At 43.6% G+C, this 21,228-nt stretch overlaps 1 protein-coding gene across 1 annotated transcript; it reads right to left on the reverse strand.

Moving 5' to 3' along the window:
• Positions 1-425: 425 nt before the first annotated feature.
• Positions 426-17,717, reverse strand: FMO4 (flavin containing dimethylaniline monoxygenase 4). Its single transcript, XM_047077366.1, has 8 exons — positions 17,586-17,717; positions 13,966-14,154; positions 12,663-12,825; positions 8,132-8,274; positions 6,699-6,898; positions 5,010-5,362; positions 2,779-2,848; positions 426-873 (listed from the first exon to the last, which is right to left on the reverse strand). Exons 1-8 carry the CDS (start codon positions 17,715-17,717, stop codon positions 426-428), a joined length of 1,698 nt encoding a protein of 565 aa, XP_046933322.1.
• Between the last annotated feature and the right edge of the window lie 3,511 nt (positions 17,718-21,228).

Here is a 21,228-nt window from a genome sequence, read left to right on the forward strand (position 1 = left end):
AAGAAGTCTCTCTGTCTCATTTATAATTGTTTTCTCCTCTTGCCTCATTAGGCCTCAGAATGGTAAAAATATCTCATTGTTACTAGTCTGGGAGTATTTCATTATCCCTATGATTTCCTTACAGTCTGCCCAAACCTTTTGTAGTAATCTCTATATTAAAATTTCCACCAAATTAACTAATTTGAGTGTCATCTTATTCCAATCAGCATTTTTATGGAAACAATGACAATATTTTTATTTCACGTAATTGCTTAGGTAGCAGAGTAGAGTATGGATTGGAAAGGGAGGCAAGAAAGGAGGCACTGAGACTAGAGAGGAAGGCAGTAAGTATAATAATTCAGGTAAGAGATGACTGGACTTGAACTTGAAAGATAGCGGTTATGATGGAGAGGAGAGGAGGGATGCACAAATATTTGGAGATAGAATTAATATGGCTCGGGACAACCCTTGTAACCAATCAGATTCATCCTCACCAAATACTTACTGGTAAGAGGAAATTCTTGCACCAACTTCAGAAAAAGTGAAGATTTACAGATCAGCAGAAGAGAGGCAAGTAGGATAGGTACCCCCCAAACTTTTAAATAATGTGACATGGAGGCAGGCTTGGTGGAATCAGGGACGATTCGAGTTTTTAAGGGTTTCAGTGTCCTGTCCCATTGGGTCAGGATGGCATTTCTGGCTCCATCCCACTTCCCAGGTCCCTTTAGGCGGTACTGGTAAGGAGTACACGGTCCAAAGAAAACTTCCCAAGCGAGTCTGGGATCCTTGAGGAACAGAAATGGGACACTGGGCTTTGTGCCTATGCATGCGGCAATGTCATCCATGTAGGTGATGTACTCAAGTTTGTCTTTACTGATGTCTTTCATCACACCCCTGCAGGGGAAAAAGATGGATCATTTTTCAGTTTCAAGTTATAAGTCACCCTTCCTCCCGCCATTTTGTTTCTTTTTATCACAGTCAAGCCATGTTTGGGAATGTTTTTCTATGTTGCAAAGCAAAAAAAAAAAATAAGAGTTTATCTACAGAAGGTATTTGGGAAGGTAATTTTGTTAAAGGAGCTGGTAAAAGGAGGCAATTGGAAGAGCAGTTCTAGATAATGTTTTAGGTTCTTGAATTTGATATAAGGGTAAAATCTCATCCAGTCTCAATACAGCACTTGTTGAACGAATGAACATGATCAGAAAGCATCACATATATGGCCACCTAAATTATTATTATTGACATTAATTGTGAGTTGAGAGAGCCATACATGGGGCCCTGAACATGACACAGATGTGGGTATCATGTATATGAAAGCTTTATTCCTACCTATTTCTGTGGTTAGTAAACTTTCATGATGTCCTAATGACATCCATTCATTCATTCCTTCAATAAATGTCACATGAGGCATCATGCTAGCTGCCAGGAGTCTAACAATGAATAAAACAAAGTCTATGTTGTCAAGAAGCTTACCTTCTAGTGAGGAAATTAACAGGCTATAAAAACCCTCAGCCAAGCAGATATATAATAAATCAGGTGGTAATAGGTATTATGAAGAGATATAAAGGAGGTGGGGGATGCAATGAAGGGATTGAGTAGGCCGCCATATTTATACAGTGTTGTCAGAGAAGGCTTCTCTTAGAAGGCGATATTTGACAGAGTGAGTCTGTAGGTATGGGGGGAGGGGAGGGGAGAACATTCCAGGCAGAGGTTAGAGTAAGTGTAAAGGTTCTGAGGGGGCTAGGTTTGGGGTGTTTGAGGACCAGGGAGGAGGCTGCCTCGGACTGGAGCAGTATGGGTGAGGTGGGAGGACAGTAGGCAGTGAGGGCACAGAGATGGCTGGTTGCTCTGGAACACTGGGGAGCCCCAGGGAAATTTCTGGGAGTGAAAGGGGAAGCAATCAGAGTGTTTTGACCAGAAGGACAACGTGGCGCTCCTCACTTCTGCCGCAGCGTCAAGACTTGACACTCTCTGTAGGAGAGCAGAGAGGAGGCCAGGAGACCAGATAAGTGGTGACAGTCAGTGTCCTAGTGAGAGGCGACAGTGGCCTGGTCTGGGGCGGCTGTGGGGGTAGCTAGAAGGGTCTGGATTTCTACCTTCTGTTCGAAGGTAGGAGCCGACAGTATTTGCTGATGTGCGACATGGAGAGAAGAAGAGGAGAAAAGGATCACTCAGGGGTTCTGGCTGATCACGCAGAGTGAGTAGCCAGTGACTGAGAAGGGGAAGAAGAGTCTCAGAGCGGCCCGGGTGCAGGATGAGTGGGCAGGTGTTAGAGGGCTAGAGTTCATTCTTAGCTGTATTAAATTTGAGATATCTAAGTGGTATCCAAGTGGAGATATCTAGAGGGACTTGGATTAGGAGTTGGAATTCGAGGGAGAGACTTGGGAGTCACGACTATGTGATGGAATTGAGAGCCACAGGCCTGGGTGAGGCCGCCTAGGAGTGGGTGTTCGTAGAAGTGAGAAAGGATCTGAGGATTAAGGTTGGGGTTCGCCAATTTTTAGGAGCGAGGAAGAGGTGACACCAGGAATTGCAGAGAAAGAGCAGCCTAAGAGACACAAGAACAAAGACACAAGGGGGTTCTGGGGGCCAAGTGAGCTCAAGGTTGCCACCTGTTGGGGCCCTGGCTCTGTATTCTGCTGAGAGGAGCTGGTACCCCCGCCTAACACATCCGAGACCACACATCTAGTTGGTGGAACAGTTGGGATTAAAAGCATGTTCTTCTGGCTCCGATGCGGGTTTGTGGATACGGAAATACATTGGTAGGTTTTCCCGAAGAAGCTGCATGTCGTGTCATACCTTTCTATGAGCTGCTCCTTTTTCGTAGCCTCGGCCATCAATTTGGGAGACGGAGGTATCTTACAGAGTCCTGTGAGAAACATTGGAAAGAACATTAACGTCACATGTGCCTTTTCCTTTGCGTTCTCTTCTCCCTCGTTTCTGGTCCCCCACTGCTCTATCCTTAGGACGTGTAATAGTCAAAGCTTAGACTGGAACTAGAGGTAATTTCTGGAAGCATAATGCCCCTCCAAACCCACTTAACCAGGGTTCGTGGCATTCTACTGCCAGAATTATGAGGAGGGACGCCCCTGTCATCCAGCCCTCAGCCTGCGCTGACCCATCGGTCATTGGTACCTGCTCCAGCTCATTTACCCGCTTGCACATTACATATATTCATATATACTGTTTGTATTGTATTGTTTGTATACCCCTGTTTGTATTTGTATGTGTGTGTTAAAGCTATTTGTGGGTTAAATGTAACTACTTAAAATGACCTTGTTTTTATAGCCCTGCTTTGACATGTCTTCACTCCTGTTGCACTGGAAGCCTCGTGTGTGGAAGCGCCTGGTGGTCCCTCAGCCTCACAGAGAAACTAGGCTCTGACCTCTTGAGTGGTTGTGGGCATGTGTTCCTTCTCGGTCTCTCTCCTAGACGGTCTCAGCTCTTGGACTCTGCTCTTCCGACTGGAGCCAAGTGCTGGCCCCAGGGTGGGGGGTTAGTACCCGCTTGAGATAGGTCTGACTTAGGCCCGTCATGTGCTTGCCACTAGAGTCACTTTACCCTGTAAAAAGCGGGCAAGACTTTACCTAGTGGTTCTCAGATTGCGTCTGGAGGCTCTCTGGAGAAGCATGCAATTCCTCCTGTGGCGTCATCTAATTGAGTTTTGTTTTGTCAGCTCTATCATTCTGGTGAGCATTTTTGAGCTCATTACAAAACATTAAAAAAACCCCAAAACACCACGTACTTAAGAGTCTTCTGAGATTTTAATATAACCAGATAATGTTGTGAAAGCACTTTAATTGGCCTTAAAGAAAGAAATATTTGTGATCATTTAATGAAAATGTGCGGAATCTGAGGTCTATTACATTTGTAGAGGGTGAACGAAGTCAACACAACTTAGTACTGTGTTATATACTGTTGATAAATTACTGGTGATTGTCTTTATTCATTAATGACACAATTCTGAGAAAGAACACCTGGTTGGCTCAATTGTGATTGCTGTTTATAGTTAAAAAATCAGGGGCGCCTGGGTGGCTCAGTCAGTTAAGCATCCGACTTTGGCTCAGGTCATGATCTCGCACTTTGTGAGTTTGAGCCCCGCGTCGGGCTCTGTGCTGACAGCTCAGAGCCTGGAGCCTGCTTCGGATTCTGTGTCTCCTTCTCTCTCTGCCCCTCCCCTGCTCACGCTCTGTCTCTCCCCCTCTCAAAATAAAATAAAATAAACATTAAAAAAATAAAAAAAATCATGCAAATGCAATTCTTTAAAATGCTTACTAATCTAAAACCTGCCCTACTTTGGAGAGGTATGATAGTAACAGCAAGAGTAAGAATGCCAGTTACCAATTAGTAGAGTTCACTGTGTGCCAGGTACCACGATAAGTGGTTGGCAGACATTATCCATCTCACAAAACTGTTGTGAAAGAGGTTTTATTCTCCCCATTTTACAGACGAAGGGGCTGAGATTCAGAGAGGTCCTCACAAAGATAATGAGTTTTAGAGTTGGGATCAGACCCTGGTAACCCCGACTCCATCATCTGTGCTCTTACTGTGAAAACTGACAGCAGTTAGTGTCTAGTGTCTAAAATATTTTTTTATAGGCATTACTCAAAGGTTACCATCTCCTCAGAACTCAACTTTATTCACAGTCTGCATTATTCCAGCAACTTCCTTTGGAAGGGATATAGAGTTCTACTTCTAGAAATAAATAGAAAGATTTAGAAGTAAATAAGCTAGAGTAGAACAGAATATAGGATCCCAAAGCTTCCAACAATTTCAGTTAATCTGAGAAACATGATTATATGTTGCTGTGCAAATTAATCCCATCCACACAACCAAGACCTTTTTTCCACCGTCATGTTAGTGACATAAGCACACCCATGACAATATTACTCATATATGAAATTAAATATTTCCTAAACTTGAAATATCTTATGGTACTTTAGCTCACATCTGTTCCATTTTGGCTGAATCACAAGACACTAATTGGAAACTCAGTTGATCACGTAGGGCTTTAAATAGAGTCAAGGTACCTTTGAATACTCTTGTGGCCCAACGTGCCTGGAGCTCTGTGCCTGATAAGATGGATCCTTTAAGGCTGATGAGGCCAATGATAGCTAACGTTGCCCTCTCCAGGTTTGAAGGAAAGACCTGCTTATACAGGAATATCTTCTTTGTACAAAGGCTTTTGAGAGGCTCTTCAAGGAAGGGAAAAGAAAATGTGTATCCTGTCGTAAAGATCACAACGTCGAGGTTTTCCTCCACTGTTCCGTCTTCAAAGACAGCAGAGGTTTCCGTGAACTCCTTCACGCTGGTTTTCATAGTGACCGTCCCACAGAGGATACAGATTGGCAGTTCATCATTCACAATGAATTTTGGTTTTCTCCTTTGACACAGAAGAGAAAATTATTCATTGTAGTTGTATCTGTGAGATGGTTGAGCAAATTATTTATTTGGTCAGCTCAGGGGAATTATCTGCTAAGCCAAGGGAGTGAATTGGCCAATGTCTAGTTCAAAGTTGTCTACCCAACTTACTGTTTCAATAGCATCTTTTGTTTTTCTGCTTCCAGTAGAAGGCATGTGGAAAATGGCTAAACCTATTCTTTTCTGCCTGGAGTTTAAAATTCTCTGTCTCTTGAAATTCATTTCTGGAGCAATGCTTTTCTCGAAGAATTAGGACGGAGTATACAGCAATCCATTTAAGAATCAGGTCTCACATCACCCAGGCCTCAAAGGGTTGACGTTAGACAAAGAGGAAATTAGCAAGAAACTTTTTGGATAAAAATAAAAAAATCTGAACCAAGTTATGCTGAAAAATATTTTTTATTACGAACATCATTCCATCTAATCATGGCACATATAATGTCTTTATAAAATTGACATATCAAATCATCCACTGCCGTTAATTTTCTTTGTAAGTTGAGAGCTGTCTTACCAAAAAAAAAAAAAATATTTGGGTCAAGCATAAAATAGAAGTCACATTTAATGACCTTACATTCATTTCAAAAGTTTTCTTTTCCTTGCCATGTGCAGCTTCATACAGATGCATGTTATATTAAAATGTTTAATTTTAGGAACTCCTATTGGAAATTCATCCTCTAATCATTCAGCCAGAGAATCATTGGCAAGAGCTGGCCATCTGTCCTCAAGATGCTGCAAATATTCCATTTGTAGATGGTGCCCATTTCAAGACTCCTCAAAGCCAATTTTAACATCCTGACTTTCAAGCTAACATCCCGACTTTTCAAGAAATGAAAAGTTTTTATCTTTCATTATATTCTAGCCTCATGAATTACTACTTTTGTTACCAGACAGAGAATATTCCTATTTGTGGTACCTGATGGACATTGTCTTAAGGAACTAAGCCCAGAGCAGAATAAATAAAGGCAGCATAATAATTACTGAAGATTTGAGTTCTGAATAAAGTAGAATTAAAAATTATTGATTGTTTTTTAAAAATATGTTTATTTAGAGAGAGAGAGAGAGAGAGCACGTGCATGCACCTGAGTGAGTGGGGGAGGGGCATAGAGAGAGAGGGAGAGACAGAATCCCAAGCAGGCTCCATGCTGTCAGTGGAGAGCCTGACTGGGGGCTTGATCTCATGACCTTGGGATCATGACCTAAGCCGAAATCAAGAGTTGGACACTTAACTGACTGAGCCACCCAGGTGCCCTAAAATTATTGGTTCAATAATTTTCCCATTAAATAAAAAATTTAAGTACCCCTTTGTAATACTTAATCCATAATTCTCATGGTTAAATCTTTTATTCATTTGCCTCTCTTGAATCCAGTTTAGTACACACGAGGGCAGAACTTGCGCCATAAAATTAAGGTATCTTCTTGTAATCACCATATTATAGGGGTAACCCCCATTTGAACAGCGGTGGATAACCCAGGCACCAGTTCTAGTACTGAGAAGTACCTAAAAAGTAAGGAAGGATAAATATATGTACATCATTTTGTAGTATGTTTGTTTGATGTGCTTCAAATGTTCTTATAACATCTGTCCTTTTTAAAGAAGTTTTTATCTTAATTCCAGTTAATTAACATCCAGTGTTATATTAGTTTCAGGTGTACAATATAGTAATTCAACCCCTGCACACATCACCCGGTGCTCATTGCGACAAGTGCACTTTTAGTCCCCTCACCTATTTCACCCATCCCCCCACCTCCCTCCCTTCTGGTGCTCTCAGCTTTGTTCTCTGTGGGTAAGAGTGTGTTTCTTGGTTTGCCTCTTTTTCCCTTTGCTCATTTGTTTCTTAAAGTCCACACGTGAGTGAAATCATAGGGTATTTGTCTTTCTCTGACTGACTTATTTCACTTAGCGTTATACTCTCTGGCTCCATTCATGTTGTTGCAAATGGCAAGATTTCCTTCATAGCTTCTGTTTTTAACTGGTGAGTTTGTACATAGAACTACAAATGACTGTTTCTGTTGTTTTCGTTTTTATGAGTCACTTTTACCTGATCTATATATCTGTTAAGTATTTTTATCATGTTCACTATAAAAATTATAGTGCTAGTAGATATGTGCACTGTTGACCTGGCAATCTTTTACATATAAATAATACAGAATGTAAAGTGGAGTTTTGGGAAAGCAATTTTAACTGAGTTCAATACAAATCTTCAACATCTCCTTCCCAAATCTAATAATGTCCTATAATATATGTTAAAGTGGAACAGATTTCTAATTTGCGAATCTATGCTTGGACTTTCTAAAGTCATTCTGCACACTTCGTGGGCAAAGTGAAGGCTGTTTTTATCTGAAAACAAATTCTAAATGTGACTTCTAATAGAAAATTTGGACATGTTCAGAAAATAACTTCCATTTTCTATTTTTATATGGGGGTTTCGCCAGAATTATGAAGAGAGAGTGTAAAAACAGATCAGTGGTCTTGGTGGAGTAATTTATTCATTTGGTCTTGTTCCTGAAACAGTGCCTCTGAAAAAATGCCTCGTGGCCTGGCATCCACACAGTGTCCTTGACCCCTCTTGGAGATGTTTCAATTCTGTTATGTGTGGATTTTTTTTTTTTTTTCACTCACGTTGGGTCCACATGATTTAGCAATCGGCCAATGTGCTTTAGAGTCTTGTATCCCTCTCTCCAGCCACCAGAAATGATGATGGGGTGGGGGTGTGGATTCACCCTTGTGTACCTGAGCTGCTGTTCGACTGAGTTCCACTGCCACGTCCCCTCCAGTGTTCCCAAGACCGATCACTAACACGCGTTTGCCTTGAAAGCCTTCTGGGCTCTTATATTCCTGACTGTGCAGGATCTGGCCTTTAAATTTATGAATACCTGAGGGGAGGGAGGGATCAGAAAATCAGAAGCATCTAAAGTTTTATAACTCCCTAGTATGCAGGCATAGGGTCTGTAGGAAAAGGAACGTTCCAGAAATATGTCAGCCTTTTGCTCCTGCTGCTAATTGCAGGACATAGAAGCCACGTATCATTTTCTTCTCCCATTGGATTCTCTGAGCCTGGTTATAGCTTTAGTACAACCTGCAGGAGATTTAAATATACGGGAGAATTTAAATTCCACATGAGTGCTCCCTTTTAAAGCAATTACCTGGGGAAATCAAGGTCACTGCAGACCATAAGAAACATCTCATGCACGACCCTGAACATCCTAAGCAAGAAGCAGATTGCCGACGCATGTTATTTTACCCAACAGATATATTCTATAAGAAAATGGTTTGCGTATAGAACATATTTACAAGTGAATTTTAATTCAATTATAATTTTCCACAAAAGAAATTTTGTGGCAAGTTCTCTTATACATAATGACTTTTGTGGCTTAGGCTTGCTACTTATACTCTATGCTTATTTTACGTTATTCTTTATTATAGGCTTAATGCTTCATTATACCATATGCTTATCTATACTCTATTCTTGCATTATTTACATTTGTGTTACTGACTGGTTTTTCAAGTTCCGAACACCGTTGATACAAGTATCACTCTTATGGTATTTGTATACATGAGAAGGACTCATGTATCCAAATATTTCTTCTCTTGATTTATTTTTGGTAATTATGTCCTTGGCACGTATAAAAGACATAAGCCATGGATTCATAAAAATGAAGACTGGTCGCAACAGCGGAAGTAGAGGTATTTCCAGCGGTGGCTGCAGAAATGGACATTATGAGGTGGCAGAGGAAACAAGAGTGATGGGGACAGTGACCATCAGTGAGATGAAACTCTGATGAAGAATCTGGAAGGAAGCCCTGCAGTTTAGAGAGTTTAAAAGCTTCTCACCCCAATACTTCAAGTACATTTGAAATTTTAATATAAAAAAATGAAACTGTCTCCTAGAATATATCAATCTTCTATCACAGTGATTGACTGATTCATTTACTCAGTAACATTTATTTATTTATTAAAAACAACTTTTTTTAATGTTTATTTTTGAGAGAGAGAGACAGAGCGTGAGTGGGGGAGGAACAGAGAGACGGGAGACACAGAATCCAAAGCAGGCTCCAGATTCCAAGCCATCAGTCCAGAGCCGGATGCAGAGCTCTCCAGCTCATGCACTGTGAGATCGTGACCTGAGCTGAAATCAAGAATTAACAGACTGAGCCACCCAGGAGCCCCATGATGCCAATTTTTGTTTCAGTAGGCTTCATGCCCAGGGTGGAGTCCAACGCAGGGCTTGAACTCACAACCCTGAGATCAAGACCTGAGCTGAGATCAATAGACACTTAACCGACTGAGCCACCCAGGTGCCCTGATGCCAACTGAAAGGAACTTTGCATAAGACAGGCATCTATCTGCCCAGGCAATGAGACCCTAAAGACAGTCTGTGTGGAGATGACTGGGGGAGGAGCTAGGGTTCAAGGAGCTGTGCGTGGTCAGCGACAGGGTGCGGCCCATGCTAAGGGGCTGCACTGAGAGATCCCCCTTCATGGAATGTCCCTCTGAAGCAGAACCAAGAAAGCACCCTGCAAAGTGTCAGTCTTAGGCACGTCTGCGGCCAGAGAAAACTAGCGCCTGCTTGGTGCCAGTCAAGAAAGACCCTCCCTGCCCCCTGTGACTCTAATTCCGGAAGGGTCTAGGGTTAGAGACTGTAGCTGGTGGGTGACGGGTTTGGCAAGAGGAGGCACTGGGAGAGGAAGGGGGAAAGTCATGGGTGCCTCCTGTTCTCACTGAGCGTCCAGCCCAAAGCAGGCTCCAGCCGGGGGAGGGGAAGCCCCAACGTTACATGTGGTTGCAAGTTTTGACTATTCCACGAGGCAAGATGTTTTCGTTAGGAAAATGAGAATTTTCTTGGGTGATTTTAAAGCGAGGAGAGGGCTTGCCGTGATCTGACAGAAAAGCGGTGGGAATGGCCCGAGATTGCACGGCGGGGGAGAGGAAGGGCAAACCCCACAGAGCAGGCCTGCTCTGAGAGACAGAGAGACAGAGAGAGAGAGAGAGACAGAAACAGAGATAGAGCGTGAGCGGGGGAGGGGCAGAGAGAGAGGGAGACACAGAATCGGAAGCAGGCTCCAGGCTCTGAGCTGTCAGCACAGAGCCCGACGCGGGGCTCGAACCCACGAACCTGAGCTGGTCAGACACTTACCTGGCTAAGCCATCCGGGTGCCCTGAACTCATTTAATTCTTAAACCACTCTCTAAATGGAATCACTGGGTTACGTTTGCCCAGGATTATGCAACTAGTGCTGGCATGTGGTCCGGGCTTCCAGACTTTAGACCTTTGCTCCTAGGGGCACCCGGGTGGCTCAGTCAATTAAATGTCTGACTCTTGATCTCTGCTCAGGTTTTGATCTCAGGGTTATGAGTTAAAGCCCCATGTTGGGCTGGGCATGAAGAACTTTGTTCATAACTATCATGTTAAATGCCACTTATCACCAAGGGCCAATGTCCCCGGGGGAACTGTAGCAGACCAGGACTCTTTGGAAACCTGAAAGCATGCCTACTCACCAAGATACCCCATGCTAGGAACACAGAGGACATTGGCATATTTGGCCTGGTGTCCTCCTGTGACAAATCCTTCTGAAGTCTGGTCTTAAACTAAGACCTCCTCAGGAGGAGTCTCTGACATCTGTATGTGTGGATTTCTTCCTTCTCTATAATCTGGGTTTTGTGGCAAAAGAGAAGGGCACACCGATATTTCTACTGCAGTCAGCCGCACCCCCCTGCCCCAGAGATCATTAAAGTATGCAGAAATGTTTGCTCTTGTATTGATCCCAAACTCCCTTGTCATTCTCCTTTGTGTTTGCCCAGTCTCTTTCCTTCGGACCAGCTCTCCCAGATTACGTACATTATACTGCCACAAGGATCCTCGCCTCTCAGCTCTTGGTTGATCTTTTGCAACAGCATCTTTTAGTCAGAGTCTAAGTACAACTGAGGGCGAGCCAACCCAAACCTGACAAGATATTGTATTCCAAAACATAGTATCACATCTTGTAACACATCTCCCCATAGAAACATTGCTATAACAGGCGGTTCTATATTTCTTTACTGCTGTGCCATTGTGGATTGAGCCCCCAGACTAGCTGCAAGCTGGACCATCATTTACAATATTGCTTCTTTGCAATAGTATGCATTGAGGTCTCCCGCTGGGTCTCTAAGACATTTTTTTGAGTACGATATTTTGTTAATTTGATTATAATGAGATTACGTTTATAAGATTTACATTTCATTTTCTTCATTGGCCCAGGTTTGCAAGCTTTATTCTTCATAGTCTTCCTTGAAAGCTTGTTTCTTTCTTTCTTTCTTTCTTTCTTTCTTTCTTTCTTTCTTTCTTTCTTTCTTTCTTTCTTTCTCTTTCTTTCTTTCTTTCTTTCTTTCTTTCTTTCTTTCTTCCTTAAATATATATATATTTAAAGTTTATTTATTTATTTTTAAAAAGAGAGCATGGGAGGGGCGGGGGTTGGGGGGAGAGAAGCCCAAGCAGGCCTCACACTGTCAGTGCACAGCCTGATGCGGGGGTTGACCTCACAAACCGTGAGATCATGACCTGAGCCGAAGTTGGACACTTAACCAGCTGAGCCACCCAGGTGCCCCAACTGCTATGTTTCTTTTTTTAAATTTTTTTTTTTTTCAACGTTTATTTATTTTTGGGACAGAGAGAGACAGAGCATGAACGGGGGAGGGGCAGAGAGAGAGGGAGACACAGAATCGGAAACAGGCTCCAGGCTCTGAGCCATCAGCCCAGAGCCTGACGCGGGGCTCGAACTCCCGGACCGCGAGATCGTGACCTGGCTGAAGTCGGACGCTTAACCGACTGCGCCACCCAGGCGCCCCCAACTGCTATGTTTCTTAAAAACAAATCTGTCAAGTTTCTTTATGCTCTCACTTTGTTTGTTTGTTTATTAATTAAGTTATTGATTTGCAGTTTACTCCTGACTCAAATGACCTGTAATTCAATGACAGAATTCAAAAGCTTGGCTTTTTTTTTTTTTTTTTTTATGACACATCTGATAGGGTTATGTGATTACTGAACTTGAATCAGATCAGGTACGATAAAGCTTAAATAATAACAACAGCATTTATATTAATAAGTAAGTAATAAGACCTGACACCTCCATAGCTTCCTACCTTTCCAAGTTATTTTGTACACACTTTTTCTGAGGTTGAGCATCAAGTCACTTATAATCTCATGAATTATCTCCAATGGCAAATAAACAACTTTCTTCTAGAATAACCCAGCAGAGTAGGCACGATCTCGGGTAGAAGTGACTCACCAGGAAAGGACTCCAGAGGCAAGTGAGGATTCAGGAAATGTCCAGTGCAAACCATGACAGCATCAAAGACACCTCGGTCCTGCTTTCCCTCTGTCTCTGTGACAACTTCCCACTGACCAGTTTCAGAGAAGTCTGGATGCTTCGTGACACTGCATACTGTGGTCTGAAAGTAAAAGACACACACTCACTTAAAAAAAATGTTTAATTTATTTATTTTATTTATTATTTATTATTTATTTAATTAATTTATTTAATGTTTATTTATTTTTGAGAGAGAGACAGAGACAGAGAGAGACAGAGCACGAGTGGGGGAGAGACAGAGAGAGAGGGAGACACAGACTCCGAAGCGGGCTCCAGGCTCCGAGCCGTCAGCAGAGAGCCCGACGCGGGGCTCGAACTCACACACCGCGAGATCATGACCTGAGCCGAAGCCAGACGCTCAACCGACTGAGTCACCCAGGCACCCCCAAACACTCACTTTCTATCAATCACCTTTGGACTTCATGTAATGACTGGTATGGTAACCATGCTTGTTACTTCAAGCGGGCTGAGTGAGTCTCAGGATAGGAGGTCTGTCAATATTGGTTTATCTCCCCCCTAAAGAAATTAAGCAACTTGGGGCACCTGGGTGGTCAGTCGATTGAGTGTCTTACTCTTGGTTTCGGTTCCTGTCATGATCTCATGGTTTGTGAGATCAAGCCCGGTCTCGGGCTCTGTGCTGACAGTGTGGAGACTGTTCTCTCCTCATTTGTGCTCTCATGCTCTCTCTCTCTCTAAATAAATAAATGTTAAAAAAAAAAAAGAAATTAAGTAACTTGTACACAGTCTCAAAAGTAGTCATAGAGAGCATGACCCAAAACATCTGAATGACTTCACTGGAAGGAAGAAACATTCAGTTTTTACTCCCGGCGAGAAGGAGGTGAGTTACAACACTGAATGACTTGGGAAAACACAGGAAGATGAATTTTGGCTCATTATAATTTCTGTGGTCCAGATTCCTAGTCACTTCTTCCCAGTGGGTTTCATGGGCAAAATTTATTTTTCCTTTCCTCTCAAAAAGAAAAACATTCTAAATTTCATCCTGAGTAAGAATTTGGATTCAGAAGAGGAACCAGGATATTCAGTATTTTAATGCCTTATTTGAGTAAAACATGAGAAGCAGGAGAAGTGAGGAGTCTTTATTATCTGCCTTGTTCATATAGAGATAAAATCAGGAATGAATTTACTTAAATATCCCATTTGCATTAGATTGCCGAATGAGCAGTCCCCATTCATTAACCTTCCGTGACCCAAGGTGTCTTACCCTAAACCGAATGTATTTCAGAAGGTCAAAGTGCTCAGCAAATTCTTGGAGATAGTCCCAAAATTTTCCTTGGTTCATGTAATTTGGATAATCTTCTTGGAAGGGGAAGTCGCTGTAACATGACATCTCTTTGCAGACGTTTGTCACTAATGACCTGTAGACCCTGGTCATCCCATCTTTAGAAGTTTCCTGTGGTGAGAGCACAGTTAGCTTGATGGGGTGGGGAGTCAGGAGGAAGAGAAAAGAGATCGTTAGCAGTCAGTGTTCCACTCACCATTCCAAAGAATTCCACGGAAATGCAGCACTGGGTCTGTATGCTATAGTTATCAGAAATCGTTGTTGGGATTGGACTTATTAAACATAGTATCTTTATCAAACTACAAAGAAGTTAACACATTTAACAGGGTTCTCCAAGACTAACAATGCCATTAAGCGATTCCATGAACATGGGGCCTATGGTCTCCCTTGCTTATTTTTTTCCCCTTCTTTGCCATCCTCACTCCCTCAACTCATGCCCTAGACCTCTTTCTCTTGACTTTACTCAGAGAACTCCTCACTGATTTTTGTATATATCGTCTATGTATATTTTCAATCACTCTCTCTTTATTGGCTCCTTCCCATCAGCACTTAAAATACTGAAGACTCTAATTTTTAAAAACAAAACAACACTCCCTTTCAACCTATATCTATTCCCTTTCCAGCCTTGTCTCTCTGTGTCCTATATCAATCTTCATGAAAAAAAATCATCACATACTGGCAGCCTCTTTTTTTTCATTGACTCTTCAACTCACTGTTGTCTTGTTGCAACCTCACACACTCAAAAAACGTACCAACAAAACAAAAACATGCATATTAAATTTTTTTTTTCAACGTTTATTTATTTTTGGGACAGAGAGAGACAGAGCATGAACGGGGAAGGGGCAGAGAGAGAGGGAGACACAGAATCGGAAACAGGCTCCAGGCTCTGAGCCGTCAGCCCAGAGCCCGACGCGGGGCTCGAACTCACGGACCGCGAGATCGTGACCTGGCTGAAGTCGGACGCTTAACCGACTGCGCCACCCAGGCGCCCCAAAAACATGCATATTAAAAGCACCGATGGGGGCGCCTGGGTGGCGCAGTCGGTTAAGCGTCCGACTTCAGCCAGGTCACGATCTCGCGGTCCGTGAGTTCGAGCCCCGCGTCGGGCTCTGTGCTGACTGCTCAGAGCCTGGAGCCTGTTTCCGATTCTGTGTCTCCCTCTCTCTCTGCCCCTCCCCCGTTCATGCTCTGTCTCTCTCTGTCCCAAAAATAAATAAACGTTGAAAAAAAAAAAATTAAAAAAAAAAAAAATAAAATAAAAGCACCGATGGGGGCACCTGGGTGGCATAGTTGGTTGAGCATCTGACTCTTGGTTTCACCTCAGGTCATAATGCCAGGGTCACGGGATGGAGCCTCACGTTGGCCTCCGTGCCGGGCATGGAGCTTGCTTAGGATTCTCTCTCTCTCCCTCTCTCCCTCTCTCTTCCCCTGCCCCTTCCCCAGCTTGCATGCTCTATCAATCTCTCTCTCTCTCTCTCTAAAAAATAAGGCCTCAATGAACTTCTGATGGCTGAAGCTAATCTCTATTTCTCTTTTAAGTATCTTTCTTAGCTGTCAATATCCATAAGACGCCATCTCTAAGGTAGCTGTTCCGGCCGCATAGCACCCTGCACTCCCAACACAGCCCTGATCACACTGCACTGTAACAATGTGTTTTACTGTTTTTGTTCCCTACTAGACTGTAAGGAGGGCAGGGTCCTTGTCTATTTTGTCCCCATCCTGGTAGAGGGACATTATAAGCACAGGTACTCAGGTACTTGGTGAATGGGTGAACATTAATACTATCACTGCATTTTTGAAAAAGAAATAGTATATATATGACTGAAAGAAATTACATTGAAATTTATTATTATTATTATTTTAATTTGAGTATAGTTGACACACAGTGTGACATTAGTTTCAGATGTACAACATACAGAGAAATTTTAACAGTGCAGGTATATAATTCCCATGGGTATTGATATTATATTTAATTTGTACTTTTCTTTTTGTTTAACTCAGTATTATTTTCTAAAATTTATCTATGTTACTTTATTTTTTTGAGAGAGAGAGAGAAAGAGAGAGCGTGTGTGTGCACGCATGCACACACAAATGGGGTGGGCCAGAGGGAGAAAGAATCTCAAGCAGGCTCCACACTCAGCACGGAGCCCAATGCGGGGCTCGATCTCACGACTGAGATCACGACCTGAGCGGAAATCAAGAGTCGGACGCTTAACTGACTGAGCCACCCGGGCTCCCCTATCTATCTTACTTTAGGGGAAGAAAACCAAACAAACTGTGGGGTCAAATAGCAGAAGGGACACAAACCAGACCCAGTGTTTTCTGTCCACATTGACATTTGGCTCCATTTGGTTCCATCAGGCTCACGGTACAACAAGAGAAACTTTTCTCCCCTAGTACACTATAATCACAGGGCTGTGACCATTTCCGCTTACATACGTTTGCTTATTCTGTTTTCTTCACCATCTGTCGATGAATGGCAAATGCCACCTCCTCCATGAAGGCTTCCCTCATTCATACCAGTTTGAAGTACTCTCCTCCATGCTGAGCTCCCACTGAATGTTGCTTTTCTCTTCCCCCCAAGGCCTCCTATCTTCTGACATTTTATACCTCACTGCTGGGACAGATCCCTAGGTCCCTGCCGAAGGCCCTGTGATGCCCAGGACCAGCCAGAGGCAGGTGGTATTGAGCCACTTCCAGCCCCTACTTCTGTTGCTCAAGTCACCTAACAGCTGGCCTAACCCTAAGCATAACCCCCCACGATGCACACCCCTCTCCTTAGAAGGATTGATCAGCATCTCGACCTTTTTTATTCTGATACTGCTGCGAAAGCTTCCCACCCCCAACTCTACAAGGTCCGGATTCTTGCCTCACTCTTGCCAGTTCTCTTCCCAAAGACCCGAACAATGCCTGGGGGCTGGGGCTTCACTCCCTGAGGCCAACCTCCGTCCTTCTAAAAGTGTCATTGCTCCATATTCACCAATGCCATTCAGTTTAACCTATGTGACACTTTGTTCCTTTGCCTCAGAATGTGGTCCAGAAACCACTGTAACTTCCAATACTATGTGTAGCGGACTTAACTCTTCCTTCTTCCCTCCTCCAACTGTCCCTGCCCTGCCCTGCTAAGTCTCCGGGTTCATCACCTGTCAGACTGCATCCTGCACAGTATTGGCACCTTATGTGCACAATCCTGTGTTGTTGTAGTGAGCTGCTTTCTTTTTTTGTTTTAACGTTTATTTATTTATTTTGAAAGAGAGAGAGAGAGAGAGAGAGAGAGAGAGAGAATCCCAAGCAGGCTCTGTGCTAAATGTGAACAAGAGCCTGACACGGGGCTCGATCTCACAAACTGTGAGATCATGACCTGAGCCAAAATCAAGAGGCAGCCAGCTTAACTGACCGAGCCACCCAGGCTGCCCACCCCCACCCAGTGAGCTGCTTTCTTATGTGGTCCCCAAGATAGGCTGAAGTCACCATGCCTGAGCAGGGACAAAGCCGACAGCCGGATTATGATTGAGAGAGGTGGGAGGGTACGAGCTACGCACAGTAAACTTCCATAGTCCCCCGATGTCATTACTTCTCTCAAAGCAGGTGGGCTCTAGATCCTCATCCAAGCAGCACTTGATGGAGGACAGGCCGCTCACACCCGCCCCAATCACTGCGACTCGCCTGGCCATGGCACCCTGTTGGAAGAAGGGTGGCCTGAGCGTCCTCCTGTGACAAAACTGGAAGGAGCCTCCTGTCGTAGCATTCAACTTCATGGTGGCATAAACACCCTCTTGTCATCTTTGAGCTGGGGCAGACTCACATTGTGGTTAAACATGAGGGCTTTGAAATGGGACTGTTCTGGTTTAACTCTTTGTGTCACTTACTAGCAGCGTGACCTTGGGCTAGCTTTTTTTTTGTCTCCGGGCCTCGGTGTTCTCTTTAGTACAGTGGGGACGGAAATAATAATAATAGCTCTTAAATACTTGTTATGGAATTAAATGATTGATATGTCGGAAGGATTGTAGAAGTGTGTTTCCTACATAGTAAGTGCTCACTTAAATTTAGTTCTTATTATTAACTAGTATAGTCAGGACCTTGATGCCCTTGGGACTTTAGATCCCCTCAGTATGAAAAGGACCCTCTGCTTCCACTTTGTCTCTCTGGACCTGAGGAATTGTGGCTAGCAAAAAAGATTAGTTTTTATTCATAGCCTCTAGAGTCCTGAAGAACGGCTGGTCATGGGTCATCCCCTACCATGCAATGGTGATATTACACGAATTGAGTGGGGGGTTCTTAACCTCGCACAGAGGCAAGACTGGCTGACCATAACGCAGAACAAAGTCCCCAAGGAAAGCTACATGGGGCATTCTGGATGAGGTCTTCTGGACATGGGGATGTCTGTGGCAGTCAGTAGAGACTGGAGGAGGTAAGTGTCATAGGGATTGAGAACCAGTTTTTCTTGGTACTACAATTTGGGCTTCTGTCAACACCAATGTAGCTTTTGCTTTGACAGATGGGCGAACCGCTCAGTTGATTCCAGCAAATCAGACATGTCACGCTGAGGCCCTCGACATGTCAGGTGGATTCAGTAGCCAGTGCTGCCTTTCCCTCAGCGCCCCCTGGCCAGTCCCAAACACACACAGAGCAGTCAAGACGTCAAAGTATTTGTTTTCTAAAAATATATATATGTATAATTGATTTGGCTTTGCCTTTGAAGACATGGTATTTTTTTGAGGGGAGATCTTGCTGTGTAACCCTTATGTGATTTTTGTAGCATGATGCCGCTTATTCTAGTGCTATTTGCCTTGGGGAACCAAGAGAAAAAATATTTATTGAGACCTGAGCGCCAGTAAATGAGAAAACAAAGAGCGTCATCGTGTGACATGATTTGCGGCCACACTGCTAATAAGGGGCTGAGTCTGCAGCGACTCTAGATCTCTGACTCTGAGGTTGGATGTGCGCATCTCGTTGGTCTGAGAGGCTAAGGTGTCCTGTGGTTCCCATTAGTAAGCCCCTTCCCTCACCTGTGCTCAGGTTTGCTGTCACATTTTTGTGATGGACTTGGGGGAATGTGTCGTATGCCTTTGCAGCTTGCCTTCTAGATCAAATCAGAGTCCCCAGGCACAGAGCCAAAGTGTATTTATCAACTTTACAGGGGGCAGAGGAAGACTTCTGAGCCCTTCAGACCCTCGAACTCACCTGGTCCTGGAGCAGATCCAGGGACTTGCAAGGAGATACAGAGGGATTTCTTAGGGCTGTTGCCAAATCTTACTTGCCAACCTGCCCTTTGTAGGGTTGAGACCTCCAGGTCTGGCTTCCATTATTTACGACAAAACTGGCACTTCTTCCCCTTAGACTCTTGGTTGACTTGGGAGTCTCTATTGAATTGAAAGAGCTAGGTAGGCTGCAATCAGAATGGACTTAGAGGCAACAGAACTGGTTTGAACCCTGTGTCTGCAACCGATTGGCCATGTGACTCCAAACAATCTACTTGAACACCTTAAGATTTATTGCTTATAAGATAAGAAAAAGAGCTATGTAGAATTGAGTTTTAAACAAAGTGATATTACTCACACAAAAGTGCCCGGCACCAAATATTTATCAGTGTTCATTCCCTACCTCCCTAATTATCTCCCTCACTTCCTCTCTTTTCCCTAGAAAAGACAGCTCACACAGACAAAAGCAATCAGCGAGTTTGGAAATAAGGAGGCATACATACCTGTAGCTTCCTTTGGGGTGAGGAGTAGGATTTTTAGACAGCTTTCAAACAGAAGTAAATGGCCTCTGCCAATGAGGACACTGGAATTTCTAGGCCACTAGGTAGAAGGCTGAAGTCGGTAGATCTCAACTGTGTTCTGTCTTTGCAATCAAAACACAAAAGAAATGGTTGCTGATTGAACTGGCAAAGTGCAAAACATGCTCCAGTGAACAGGCGAGCAGCAAATGAATCCATTCTGTTGAGTGGATGGATGCATCCGGGTACCTCGAAGTGCAGTTAGAGAGCCAAGGGTGGGGACCCAAAGATGATGAAGGCCCAGTGACTAAATAATAGTAATAAGAAAAGACCCCGTAACAGGAGACGCTGCCATATGGAGAGATGTGGACACACATGACATCATGTGGTGCGTTCCTGTAACGGTTGTGTGCTCCAGGTACCAACGTTCGCAGGCCCTGTTGGGTTGTTTGGCTACACAACACAGCAACACAGAGCAACACAGAGCAACAATGTCTCTGTTGGTTAGAGACACAGAGTGGGCTTTGTTTTTCCAGGGCAAAACACCTTGTCCTTTATAGAGCCACTTAAGAAACTGTACAGGCAGCAAAAACAAATTAGGAATTTACACCTCTTGGAATTACACAACACTTGCAGATTATGAATTTCTGAGTGGGGGGCAGCCATTTAAAAAATATGCTTCAAATAAAAAAGTTTAAATAAAAAAAAGGGGGGGGGGCGCCTGGGTGGCCCAATTGGTTAGCGTCTGGCTCTTGATTTTGGCTCAGGTCATGACCCCAGGGTCGTGGGATCCAGCCTCGCATCGGGCTCTTTGCTGGGCAAGGAGCCTGGTTAAGATCCTCTCTCTCTCCCTCTGCCCCCTCTCCTCCCGCATGCACACCCACATACTCTGTCTCGTTTTATCGCTCTCAAAATAAATATGTAAATGTAAAAAGTATGCTTCGAGTCAATGAGGGGAGTTGGTGAGTGAACTAGAAATAGGAAGATCTGGGTTCTGGTTCTGCCTCTGGCTCTGACCGGCCGCAGGAACTTAAAATTCTTTATTTCCCCGTGAGATTGTTCCTACATTTGTAAAACAGAGGGTTCTAGTAGTTTTCCCTTTGTCCTCTTCCAGCCCAAGAGAATTGTTTTTAATGTCTGAATGCCAAGTAATTGGTACCAAAATAGGTGTGATTTGAAAGGGAGGAGAGATTCCGCAGGCATGAAGGGCAGGGGGAGTGGTGGGACATAAGGTGTGTGTATGCTCTCTCTAAACTATAACGTGTGTTATGACTGTAAGGTCCTCTGTAGCTCAAAGGTTGCTTCTAATCGGAGTTCTTTGGTAAATGAGCCCTAATCTATTGAACTGACTTTTGAACGACACGAAAACCCCATCCCAGACCTGCCAGACCAGAAAATGTAGGAATCATTTCTGAAATATGGAGAGACTTGGGTGATCTGCAAATCATGCAATCGATCATGGTTCA

The sequence above is a fragment of the Lynx rufus genome, unplaced genomic scaffold (genome assembly GCF_022079265.1).
Source record: "Lynx rufus isolate CCGP_SWC_20201006 ecotype Redwood Valley unplaced genomic scaffold, mLynRuf1.p SCAF_15, whole genome shotgun sequence".
Classification (NCBI taxonomy): Eukaryota; Metazoa; Chordata; class Mammalia; order Carnivora; family Felidae; genus Lynx; species Lynx rufus.

What these genes read in the sequence shown, in the direction of transcription:
- FMO4 (XM_047077366.1), bottom strand. Translation starts at nt 17,717, where the DNA reads ATGGCCAGGCGAGTCGCAGTGATTGGGGCGGGTGTGAGCGGCCTGTCC. An exon ending in TGAAATACATTCGGTTTAGG is followed by an intron (nt 12,826 to 13,965) that starts GTAAGACACCTT and finishes TTTTACTTTCAG; the next exon opens with ACCACAGTATGCAGTGTCAC. An exon ending in GGCCACAAGAGTATTCAAAG is followed by an intron (nt 2,849 to 5,009) that starts GTACCTTGACTC and finishes TGTTTCTCACAG; the next exon opens with GACTCTGTAAGATACCTCCG.